The sequence below is a fragment of the Juglans regia genome, chromosome 12, assembly GCF_001411555.2.
Source record: "Juglans regia cultivar Chandler chromosome 12, Walnut 2.0, whole genome shotgun sequence".
In the NCBI taxonomy this organism is placed as follows: Eukaryota; Viridiplantae; Streptophyta; class Magnoliopsida; order Fagales; family Juglandaceae; genus Juglans; species Juglans regia.
Window position 1 is genome coordinate 28,730,240 of NC_049912.1, and position 13,197 is coordinate 28,743,436.

At 35.9% G+C, this 13,197-nt stretch overlaps 1 protein-coding gene across 1 annotated transcript; it reads right to left on the reverse strand.

Annotated features, from left to right (window-relative positions):
• Positions 1-5,246: 5,246 nt before the first annotated feature.
• On the reverse strand, positions 5,247-6,785 carry LOC108980480 (AT-hook motif nuclear-localized protein 22-like). The gene has a single exon (XM_018951418.2). It carries the CDS (start codon positions 6,359-6,361, stop codon positions 5,456-5,458), a length of 906 nt encoding a protein of 301 aa, XP_018806963.1. The 5' UTR covers positions 6,362-6,785; the 3' UTR covers positions 5,247-5,455.
• Positions 6,786-13,197: the final 6,412 nt, after the last annotated feature.

Genomic DNA, 13,197 nt, shown 5'->3' on the forward strand with positions numbered 1-13,197 from the left:
CTTGTTTTCTTGGTGTTGGTACTAACACTTTTGCAGAATTGTCTATATTAAGATTTGGTTTAATTTTGTGTTATGAACTAAGTACCACTGATCTGGTTGTTGAGATTGACTCCCTCATTGTAGTTAATTGGCTCACTAAAGGCTACTCTCCCCCAGGATTTGATCAACCATTTGGGATGATATCTTACATTTCAAGAATGATTTTCCTTTTTAGTATTAATCATGTCTATAAAGAAGGTAATGCGCTAGTAAACAGTCTAGTAAATTATGCTGTTATGGGACATACGGTAAGTTTTTATCCATCTTTCAACTCTTTAAGCATATGATTGCCTTGTTTTCTCTGGATCATGTAGGTCTTCCTACTATTAAGCACTAAATTTTATAGGTTTTTCCTTATTTTTTTTTGTAATCTTTATATAAGGTCTTTATTCATTTTTAGGAATATGGGCTTGGGCCTTTACTTTTCTCCTTGTAATCCTCAAGTTTCATTATATGTATAAAGGATATGACATGCCATAAGCGAGGGTAATCAATAAAATTGAGATACCGTCCTTCTTTTAAACAAAACTTGCTAAGATGTATAACATAAACATTATTGATGATTTTAAAACAGCTGGCGGTTAATTAAGATAACTGCCTAGTCCATAGTTCAGATTTCTAAAAAGTTCCAGTACTAGTCACGAACCCAGCCGCCCTATTCCTCTCCTTTGTGCAGAAGATTAAGCCTTAATATGGCAGTTTGCAACCGCCACTAAATGTAAGTTTCAAAAGTGACCACTTAACGTATAACATTTATTCGAGCTGGCTCTAGAAAATATAGCGCCTTAGAGCATTGACATTGGACTAGCCAAATGCCAATGTATCTTCATATTTTGGCTAGGCATGAGAAAAATCATCTACATTGAACTAGCCAAACTACTAAAACTCAAGATATGAGCTACAGTAAATTAAGGAGGCTAGTCATATTTGGAGAGTGACTGTTCACAGACCAAACAATTATTTTAATGTTTTCCACCAACCATCCCTCTCTCTTTTCCTCACTTTTTTCTCCCTCGCAGGAAATGTTTTCCACTTCTGTGCATTCTTCTTCTATTTTCTTTTTGGATATTTTCAATTTCTCCTTATTTCTTTATTTATATATTTTCCAGTAGGTTTGAGAATTGGGGTCATTGTTTTTATTTATATTTTAAGCTGAAAGAAAATTTGGTTTGTATGTGTTTGTTGGATAATTAGGTTGAAGAAGAAAATAGTTGAGAAATAATAATTTTGAGTAAAAATTTAATAATTAATTAATATATGAAGTGTATTTATAAAATAAAAAAATTATTAAAATATATATTATTATATTATTATTTTGACTTTAAGATGACTAGTCGAATGTAGATTCACCTAGCTAAAAATTAATACTATACCTAAAATTTGAAGTTCTTAGTCAAAATTTAAACTTGACAACCGCAAGATCGACGGAGTGCATGTGGCGCAATAAGTAAAAATTAACATATATAGGTGAGTATGCATGTAGATCAGACATTTCAACGTGTAGGAAGTTGTGTGGCCTTGTGACCGTCGACGTTTGCCCTTTTATTATAATTTTATCATATATGTACTTTACGATTCATTTATTTAAGAGAAATAATATAGGTACAAAGATAATTATTAAAAAAAACTAATTGTACGTATATAATAAAAAAACACGTAAGAGAAAATACGATGCCATTTTTTATTTTATTTAAATCTATATTTCATTAAGTTTGGGGAAAAAAAAAATCATTGCGTTGATGAGAATTGTATTATCCCCAAAGTCAAAATTCTTATCAGCTTACGGCTGTTTCATGCTTTAACCAATGATCATGAATACATGAGCACGGTAAGTTTAAACTGTTAAAATGGTTTGTGAATAATATAATAAATATTTAATTATTTATTATATTTTATGTAAAAATTTAAAAAAATTATTTTGAAATTTAAAAATGTTAAATTGTTTATTATATTTTACGTGAGAATTGGAAAAAATTGTAATAATGAGATGAGATGAGTTGATGTGAGTTTTAAATTTAAACGAGGCCTAAAGCCAACACTTGATCAATCAATCCGTGTTTGGAATCCTAATTTTGATCAAGAGGACCAATAATAAATCGATCCTGCAAAATAGATTCTTGGAGAGAAATTATGATATTTACAATCTTAGAATGTGTAGTCTAAGTAGCACTTTAAAAAAATAGATAAATTTAAGACCCAGTACATGTATATATATTATATACACACACATATATCCCCTTATACGTAAAAGCAGCTATCAACGGTGAACAGTAATGAACAATAAACTTATTTTTCGCTTTTCTTCTTCCCCTTACGTTCATCTTTGTATCCACATCCCTTTCTACATCCTCACCATAAAATTATTATAAAATCACAGCAAAATTACAAAATCACCACTCAAATGACAAAATCACCACATAAGTTTCCACATAAATTAGGAGTCATCGGCTGGAGGAAAGGAGGAAGTGGAGGGGTCATCGGTGAAGGATGAGGCTGGTGGTGGTGGTGCATGCGGTGTCTTAGGGGTGGCTAATGGCGGCACTACGAAGAGAAACTCGTACGTGTAGAGGAAGAGAGAGGGCTATGGGCTTCGACTTGTTGCAAGGGGAGAGAGAGAGGTCTGTAGGGACGAGATCGGCGGGCTGGTAGTGGTGGTGCGGTGCAGTAGGGGTGGCTAAAGGCGGCGGTACGGGGAGAAACCTGTGCGTGTAGAGGAAGAGAGAGTGCTACAGGGCTTCGGCCTATTGCGGGGGAAGAGAGAGAGAGAGAGGTCTGTGGGGAGGAGATAGGCGTGTGGAAGGTCGCCGGTGACTGGGCTTGGTAGTGGCGCTGGAAGAGCCGAGGAGAAGAGAGATCGAGAGGGAGAGGGATATGCGGCTGGAGGGAGGGAGGAGAGAGAGGGAAGAGGGAAAAAGTTAGGATTTTGGACTTTAAATCTCAAGCCTTCGTCTTGAATCTCCAGAATTGATCCAACAGTAGATGTTAAAACATTAAAAATAAACTAAGTTAAAATAGATAATTAAAATATAAATTCAACTTTAATTTATAAAATATTAATCTTTTATCATTAAATAAATGATAGAGTTTTGTGAAATATTTTTAAGAGAGTAAAACTATATAAATAATTAGAGTTTTTAATATAATTTAAATCTCATAATATTCTTAATTAGCTAAAATCATTTAGATAAAATAATTTTTTATCATTATAATATTTTTGGAGTTTCCAAAATAGAAGAGACTTAGTTTAATGATGAAAAAATGTTAGAGCAATATAGAAATAAAAGATTATATTTTTTTAGTGCTTCTTGGATCATTGAGTAGTGTGGTTAAATTCTACAATGCATGTTTTGTTATTATTATGATACTTATTAAAATTTATTTTTCTATTATTGTGCATTAAATTATTGACTAATTAATTTTATTTAAAAAATCATATTATTTTTATATTTTGTGAATATTAATTACTAAGTAAATGTGTATTGCACGTCACTCTACAACTATATATATAATATAAATATATATATATATATATATATATATATATATATATATATATATATGCGCGCGCGCGCGCCCATAATCATTTGACTGTAGTAGTTAAAAGAACCAAATGATGCTCATCATAATAGGAAGGAACGATTATCTTAAGTACAGTATGACCCATTTTTGCGACATACTACCCACAAATCTGCATTAATTTCTAATATCAAAACCCGGATTCCAGCTTTTGTTCAAAGGTACTTCTCGACTATGAGTATGACCACACACCGTATTAAGAAATTATAAGAACGCCTGAGGCCATATACTGCGAGGGAAACAAAGTTTGGCAATTTCCTGGCCCACGCACGCATTATATTCCCGCGAAGAGAACATAAAGTGGCTTACTTTCCACTTTCCAGGAGCCACACTCCACGAAGAACAAGAACATGGCCCTATATCGGCCTCCAAGTCTTAATATATCCAAATGCATGCATGCTTCGAAAGATAATAATCAAGCTGGATCAATATGAATATCTATAAGCATTTGAAGATTTATAATGAAGTGGAAGACGTAACAAAATGATATAACAAAACAAGCGAATATTTGGCTGACATCATGTTAAAAATACATTTTATTTAGTATTTATGGGGGAGTGGGGAAATCTGTAGGGGAAAAAAAAAATCTCTGGTGGTGCTCAGTAAGAAAGATGTCTGCGGGAAACTCTGATGATCAACAGAAGATATGTTCAAGTGCAACAAATGAGAGTCCAGATAAGTTTCTCATAAAATAAGGGGAAAAAAAGAAGTAAATGTTGGCATGAGCACTGGGTTACTTCCAGTGCAGAGAACCAGAGGTGGCTAGGGTTTCAAGAGCATCCATTGCATAATCAAGACAAAAACTATATGTATTTATATTTTACTACCTTTGTCGAATCACTCCAGCCCTTTAGATCTCTGCTGCCAACGGGAAGAGAGGGAGAGGAAGAGGAAGAGAGATCAGTAACTTTAACGCTTGCTTAAGGTCTGTTTGTTCTGGTTGCAGCCTCGAAAAGGAGCTTTCTACAGGGCAGTGCACGTGTGACCCAGTATACAATGCATCTCTGCCTCCATATAATAAACCCTAATTCGTCAGAGTGACAGAGAACCCTACGCCTATGACCTCCCGTGACCCTATTTTCTTTAAATTAAGAGTACGTCTGCACCTCCCCCACCAACCTTAAAGCAGCACCAACTTAAATGAACCTGCTATGATTCCAATAATAAGATAATAAGATAACAAGTTTGAAAGCGTAGTACTGTGAAGTGAAAAGGGAGGTCTGGTGTAATGATGGGTACTGAGAGAGCGAGAGATAGAGAAGAGATAAAAGTGTGTGCTGTTACGAGCAAGTGCTAAGAAATATTGAGAATAATATTTTTTTTTTCTAGAAATTGTAGAAACGAAGCATGTAGTCCAAGAAATTGTGTTTGTTAAGTTGAATAAGTTGTTCTTAAGGGCCGTTTAGATTATGTAATGGAATTAATGAGAAATTTAGAGTCTTACACAAAAAATAAAGAATAAAACCCCTCAAGGTCTAGATCATGTGTCTGCTTTCCGAGCCTCTGTAGAGTGAACGAACAATTAGGTTATCATGCAAGTTACCAGAAACTGCAAGAAATGAAAGAATAGAGAGAAATAATTATGGATTGCCATCCTCCGGTATACTGCTGATTTGACCTCTGAGATATATTACTTGGGGTGTACTGGAGGATCGAGCTAGCAATTCAGATAAAATCAACCCGCCAAAAAATTCATAAAATTTGTACATCCTTCAATCAAAGACCGACGAATAGCATAATTAACATCTTAATTGAACATGACTAACTTGTAAAATAAGAATCAAAGCTGATTGAAAACCAGTCACAAAGAGGAAGAAATCAGAACACAGTTTTGGTATTCTTAATAGGGAGGACGACCCGTGCCACCCCAGTAGGCCTCAGACGGTAACTGGCATGAATTTAGAAGATTTTGGGGCATGCCATGAAAAAGAGATGAATTAGGATCAGGCAGTAGTTGCTGCTGCTGCTGTGACTGTTGTTGCCCGACAATTCCTGGGGATCCGAGAGATCCACTTCCCGGAATTGGCACCGGTGGCTCTTCCTCTTCTAAAGGAAGCCTCTCATATGCTGCATTACCAAATGATGCTGCCATTATAACAACTGGGCCAGATGCTAGAAGCGGACCAACCACGCTACCGCCAACCACCTGGCCTTGACCGCCGGCTAGATATATGGTCAACCCCGAGGCGGCCGGTGGCGCAGGAGGGGGTAAAAAGGACCCTGACAGAGATAAAATCTCAAATCTTCCATGTAAAGTCACAACTGCACCGGCTGCAGCAGGCTGCCTGAGGGTGACATTAGTGACAGTGCCACTCCCACTCATAATGCAAACCCCCCTTTGTCTCCGCCTAGCGAAAGTGGAAACGCTTTCCATGATATCACAACCATTAGCGACTTCAACGACATGGGATCGGAGGGCATTTGCACTATCGCGGGTGATTATGATGGGCGGCTTGGGCTTGTTCTTGGAGCCAGCGGGTCTGCCTCGGGGTCTTCGATTAATTTCTCCCTCTCCAGTGGAGCCTGAGCCGAATTCCTTGCTTTCAGTGGTTGTGGCGGTGACGTTGTTGGTGTTGTTTTCATCGTGATCTCGTTTCAGCCCGCGGTTTAAGCTAACATTACCGCTTTGTTCCTCCTCGGAATTTTGGGGTTGGTGGTTTTGGAATTGATGGTGGGGGTGTAGATGAAGATCTCTGGATAGGAAAGGAGGAGGGAGAGGACGGCCATGTGCTGTGATCGGATCCATTACAGCTTTGTTACCCTCAAACCCTAGCTAATTAGCTCAAGTTTACAAAACCCAAGCAAATAGAGAGAGCAAAGGGGGTTGTGTTGTTGGTTTTCACTCTACTTCTAGCTTGGCGACTTTCTTTCTGGATTTTTTTTTTTGGAGTTTCGAAGAATAAAATGATACTAACCTTCAACCAGAAAAGAGAACAAGAAAAAAAGGCTTTTCGGCACACCCACCAAAATTTCAGCTGAATCAGCCATCTTTCCTCTCTTTACCCACTCTTTGAAGCTTTGTTTCTCATTGCGAGGTCTGTTCTATGATGGTTAAAGTAGTTGGGTAAGGGTTTGGGAGAGAAAATGAAGAACCAGAAAAAGGGTAAGAAGAGAGTTAGCTCAAGTGTGTTTGGGTGGGGGTTTGAGATGGGTCTTTTTTTTGTTTTAGCTTTCTGGGTAATAGTGTGGATGTTGGGTTAGGGTTAGGTCTAAGGAATCGGATCGATGATGGGTTTGGTTTTGGTAAGACAGCGTGCGCATGGGCGGTGATGTGGGCCCCCTGCCTTTATCTCTCCCCACCCTCGCTTGGGGGCCCCAACACCCCATGTTCTTTGCTCTTTCTCTCGCCTACATGGACAACACTCCGCGGTAGCCAGCATTAAAAGCCTGCAGTTTAAGATCATCTTGTCCTCCGTTTGCTTGCTGAAAATCTCTATCTTTTCCTGATCTGCTCCTCACCTTGATCTCTCCCTCTCCCTTACTAAAAGGCTTATTGCTTCTAGTTCCAAGAAGTAATATTGTTACGGACGGACTTGAAACCAAATTGCTAAAGAACTTTCCGCTTTTATCATCTACAAATAATTTGTCAAATTTAGAGTTGGGTACAAAAATAAGTCCATTAATCTTCTGGAGTACTACCTTAGATCTCTTTCGTGGGCTTGTTCCTGTTTTCAGTACTGTTTCATTGACCAAGCCCTTATATAGAATTGTTTCACCCATTTCAACCGTACTGTAACATGTAAGATGAAAAAAAAAAAAAAAAAGTGAAAAAGAGATATTTCAGAACTGTTCCAACTCGATGGTTCTGACATTTCTGAAACTAAAAATTAATTGCACCATACTTTTAGAAACTTTTTCATGCTTCACATATATTGAGGGCTTTGCAGTTAGCAGCTTCAGAAAAGGTCAAGCTTAATTTAAAGCCATATTATATATTACGTAACTGACAAAATTAAAAATCTCTTTATACAGCTTCTTCTCTTATATCTTTCTGAAATTTGCAGATCCCCGGGTTACCAAGATTTTTACCTGATTTCATTTATGCGTCGAAAGCAACTCTAGCTAGATAGTCTGAATCCAGCATGCACACAGCTCGCCCAAAGTTTTGGTCATTTGCAACGTCGAAAAGAAAAGGGTCTGTAAATTTTATGTTTCTGTGGAAGATATTATATATATATATATACAAGACGATCGAAAAGAAGTTAAACTGAAACTGAAGCAGGGAAGAACTTGACGTGCTTTTGTTGTCTGCTGCTCTAAATTAGAAGTTGCACCATTGCCGGGTCCGTTACTCCATTGCATATATATTTGCAAGTTTCAGTCACAGGAGTGGCATTTCGTAATTGGGTGCATGAATATGGTCATTCATATAGAACAAGCTAAGAGGGAAAGAAGAAGGCGCATATGGGTCATGGAAAATTGCAGTTGGCCCACCCAACAAACATATCGGGTCAGGAGAGTCAGGGCGTGTCTTGGGGGCGACTCTCTCTCTCTCTCTCTCTCTCTCTCTCCGTGTGATGTCGATGTTTAAAGTGAGGGTCAGCTGATTGTGAGAGACGTGGCTCTTCCCCCATTCATCTTTTTCGCGAAGTATTAGGTGGAGGTACCACCACAAAACGCATCTTCCTCTATTCCTCTTTTTTACTATCTACGTACAGAGAGGCCTTACTTTATTGACTCTGAGCAGATGCCAGCCAATTTCAGACAATTTTTATTTAATTTTTATTACTGTAAGAGTATAAATTAAGAGATATATGATACTAATAAATTGGTATAGCTTACACCCGTTGGTTTCCACTTATGCCCGTTGCAAGTAGTATATATATAACGACAAACACCCGTTGCAACAAGTGTAACGTACAAAAAAATGGAGAGTGATCATATGGTAAGACACAACAAGTATAGCATGATGTAACCGCTAGACACAATTATAAGATGCAACGCCGCATGGTTGCACGGGCGAGCCAAGTTGCACGTGAACTTCACGCATCGGACATATATTGTGGCAATTCTACCCTATATATACTAATAGATCATCAGCGACGGGAGGGTGATGTGGTAAGACATGAGCAGATATTCAATCATCGAAAAGTAGTAGATTGTTCGTAGGCAGAGTAGAAAGAGAGCAAAAGAAAAATTTATAAACGCCAAAAAAATGGCAGAAAAAACAATGGAGATCACAAAGAATCTCTCCAGCAAAGAAAAGGAGAATGAAAAACATACGTTATTTCTCTCTCTCTCTCGAACCTCTACGCCATCAAGAACTGATTGAGAACCGCTAGAATTGGTACGGCCAGTATTTCTCCTCCCCATCGGCCGGTCCAATTGGTTCTTCCATGAAAATTACCTTCATTGATCGGCGGCGGTTTTTCTCAAAAATCGAGCCTATATGGTTGGTTTCCACCCCTATAAATAGTGTATATCTTTCAAATTAACAATAACCTACAATTTCAATATTAATTTCATAATTTTGACAAATATTATCAATTTTGAAGATTGTAAGGGCCGAATGTGCCAAATTAAGTTTAGATTGTTTAAATGTTTAAATAAGACCTAGTTCTCGTTTGGTTGTTAAACTCATTTGAATTCAATTCACTTTAGTCTAATTTTAAGTTAAATCTAATATCCAAACACTCAACTCTCAAATTATTAAACTAATCTCAACTCAAAATTTTTTTATATATGAGACTCATAACTTTTTTCAATTCAATATTTCTTTACACGTGAGACACACAACTTTTTTCAACTTCTCATAAATACATTTAAACTCATTTTAAGTGGACTCCATAAAAATCACTCTACCATCTCTAATCACTACTATTTATAAAAAGTTCAATTCAGTTTAATATCCAAATACAACCTTAGATATATAAAATAGAGTTGATTCACTTGTTGGCCAACTATACATATAATAAAATTTAATATAATATATAATCTAAAAATCCTTACCCTCAAAAAGTCATGTTTTTACATATTTTTATAGTTAGAAGGCCGCTAGCTGCTTACAAAGTAGCTACAGAGAGATCAAGATCATGTGTGTGTATAGATATATATAAGTGGCTCAATATTCAAGCTATTTGATTGGGCCGCACGCATGGATGAAAATTAGTTATATTGTAAACGATTGAGGGAACTTTAGATGTGACACCCACAACCACAAGACATGCGGATGGTCAATTTATAGAGAGGGAATTGGAAAGTTTGTTGGAACATACATGCCTTGGATTTTACCCGAATTCAAATTTGAAATAAATCCGATTTGTCTTTGAATTCGAAATATTTAATTATTAATTTGGAATTAAAAATAAAATAATTCATGGCGTACGTAACAAGCTATATATGCTTTTGACTTCTGGAGCTGCGCTAATTCTTAGATATCAGTACTAGACAGACGTAGCTATAGCTAAGCTATTGGTGTGTATATATATATATATATATATTAATCCACCTTCTAACTATATATAAGCATTGATCGAAGATCACGAAGAAGTTTAATTTCTTTGGCGACAAAGACATGCAACGAATTGTTGTAAATTGGAGAACGATTAATGTTTGATGGATGACCTTGACTTCCTTCTCAATATTATTGGACATTCACGCTAATTAATTTGAATTGTTTTGTTTTTTCTCTAATGCTATATACAGTCATTTTTATATATTTTATTAATATAATTAATTAAAATAATTATTTTATATTAAAAAAAATGAAGCAACCAATTTCATCAAATACGTAAAAGAAGCTATATAAATGGTTTTTTATTTTTTTTAATGTTAGCCGAAACTTTTGACGTTTCATAAGGCCTCTTTTGTTTGTAATCTGCCATCAAAATTTACAGTCATGCATCTACTATACGTGCTTTTTAAAAATAAAAAATAAATAAAGCTATTTTTTATCGCTTGATTTGGAAAAAAAATGTGCTTTTAAGATGTGATCAATTACCTAAATTTCAAAACATTCAGTAATTGATCATCACCCTGCTCCCCGAGAAACTGTAATCTCACAATGTCCATGGATAACAAAATTTTCTAGCTGGAACGTACGTGTACTCAAAAATAAATAAATCGTACATGTCTTTAATGGTCTTGATCATGGTCTTCTAGCATTCTCTTTTTGTTCTGATCAGTCTATAGATCATCCTGAAAACAGAAGCATATATGATTACCCAGACGAATTAGATCCATCCATTAGGGTTTAACAAAATAGAGATGATCTCTACCAAGTCATCATGTTAATGTAACCCAAAAGTCAAAGATCATGAAATCTACCAACGACATGAGATTGATTTATATTTTGAAAAGAATAGCCAAACAAACAAACAAGCAATCTTTGTACTTTTCTATGCGCCACTAACCTCATTCATTTATTGGTTACCATTCCAACAATATATATTGGCGAAGCCCATAAACATAAAATGGTAATTATAAAACTTTGAATAAATAAAAAAAAATATTATTATATAAAAATTAATATTTTAAAAAATAATATTTTATTCAACTCATCTAAAATTATTAAATTTTATTTCATTATCTCAAATAGAATCTTATAGTGAAGAATTATTTTTAAAAAGTTAAAATATTAATATTTTTGAATTGATATCAAAAGTTTTGAGGCGCTCAAAAAATAAAATTTCTTAGATAAATTTTTTTCTAAATAAAATGGTATGAAATTAGGCTGATCGGATACATCAATCTTTTGCAGATTGCAATGCCAACTGGCAATTAGCAACATTAATGATAATACTCGATTATAAGCCTATGAAAGTTATGACATTTATAAGCTTGCATTTATATTATCGGCACAAGTACTGAAAACTAGCTAGTACGTACACAGCTAGCTAGGTAGGTCAGTAACTCCAGAATTACGTACGCAGATCATAGGCCGGGTGGAAATGGGAGAGCAGCTAAAAATATCACATAATTAGGTTTGACTGCATCGTCCATGGTGCTCATGTACTTTGAATGGCAAACCGGAGCGTGTGGGCATGAATGAATGAGAGAGAGAAGCAGGAGAGGTGCTGATGAGAGTGGCAGTGACAGTGACAGTGACAGTGACAGAGACAGATAGACACAGACTAATAGCACGAGCGGCCTTTCTGTGTGCGAAAGAGGAATTGGTATCGAATGATAGCTTATTAGGGGAAGTTGTACTGAGCGAGTCCGATCGAGGGGGGCAGTGTTGCTTTCTTTCTGCACACTCATTCGTGTAGACCACAAGCAGTAGTACTGCAATCAATCCTCGTGAATGAATGAACCCCTTTTTGATGCTCCCTGTCGGTGTGTCCTTTCATTGCCCCGTTCCTGATCACCACCTTGCCATTGCGGTCTGCATAATTTAGTACTTTATGTCTGTAATCTGTATCTTATAAATTTCAAAAAAATGAAATTTTATATAATGCATTAAATTTATTTTGAGTTTACTTTAATGAGATATGTTTATAACTAAAATATTTTTCTTTAATAGGTACAATTATAATAACTTTTCAAACCATCTATTTATTTTATTTGAAAATTCAGCAAAATTTCATTTTCTTTATAATTTGAGATCAATTAATGTTTATGAGGTGGATTCCTTTAAATTAAAATGAAGTATTTTCTAAAAACAACATAAAGGCCAGCGTAACTACTACCTAGCTAATTAATTACATGAATGTCGTGTCTACTAATTAAACTTCGATTCTAGTACTGGTTAGAGATCGAAGGTTAACAACGAAATGGAGAGATTAATGGTGACTTAAAAATTGCGGAAAATCGTTTAGAATTGGTGAAATAAACTAGAGGGCACTCATGCATGCTAGCTAGTACTGAGTATTGAGACTCTAAGGGCAAATTTCACATAATTCATGGCCGTGGCTGCATGCATGTCGTTGATCCTGCATGCCTTCCCATTGAGTATTACGTCACTGTCCCCAACTCTGCTTCCTTCAACCCTTTTTAGAGAGAGAGAGAGAGAGAGAGAGTTTTAATAAACAAATGGAGAAACATTGGTGCGATTGGACAAAAGAGAATCAAACTTTGGGGTCCTCTCCTTAGCGACCGGCCCGCCTTCTTCTCACACGTTACTTCCTCTCTCTCTCTCTCTCTCTCTCTCTCTCTCTCAATAAACATGACATAGTGATCATAACACAGCAAAGCAAACCATCCATCCATCTATCAACGAATAAACAAATTTAGAAAAAAAAATGGAGGCAGAGAAAATGCATCATCATATACAAACAAACCATCGTTTTCTTAAACAGTCAACGTTGCCCGGCCCCAACAACTCTTGTCCAAGGTACAAATCCAAGTCGTCTCGATGATCATGATCACCAATAACCTCCATCTCTAATTAATATCGATCTCATAATTACCCACCATTTTGTTTTGTTTTGCAAAGACTTCACAAATATGGTTAATATATATATATATATATATAGAGTCTGAATTGACATTTTCTAAAGTTTGTTGAAGACCAGAATTCTTGGGTTCACCAAAGTACTATTCGGTGCAAACAATTGTACGTTAAAATAGAGTAAAGCTAACGAGGTTCATTAAAACCACCCTCCCAAAAAAAGGGACATATACGTACGTTTTGAATTATCTTGT

Excerpts from the sequence above, each read along its gene's own strand:
- LOC108980480 (XM_018951418.2), bottom strand. The coding sequence starts at position 6,361 with ATGGATCCGATCACAGCACATGGCCGTCCTCTCCCTCCTCCTTTCCTA.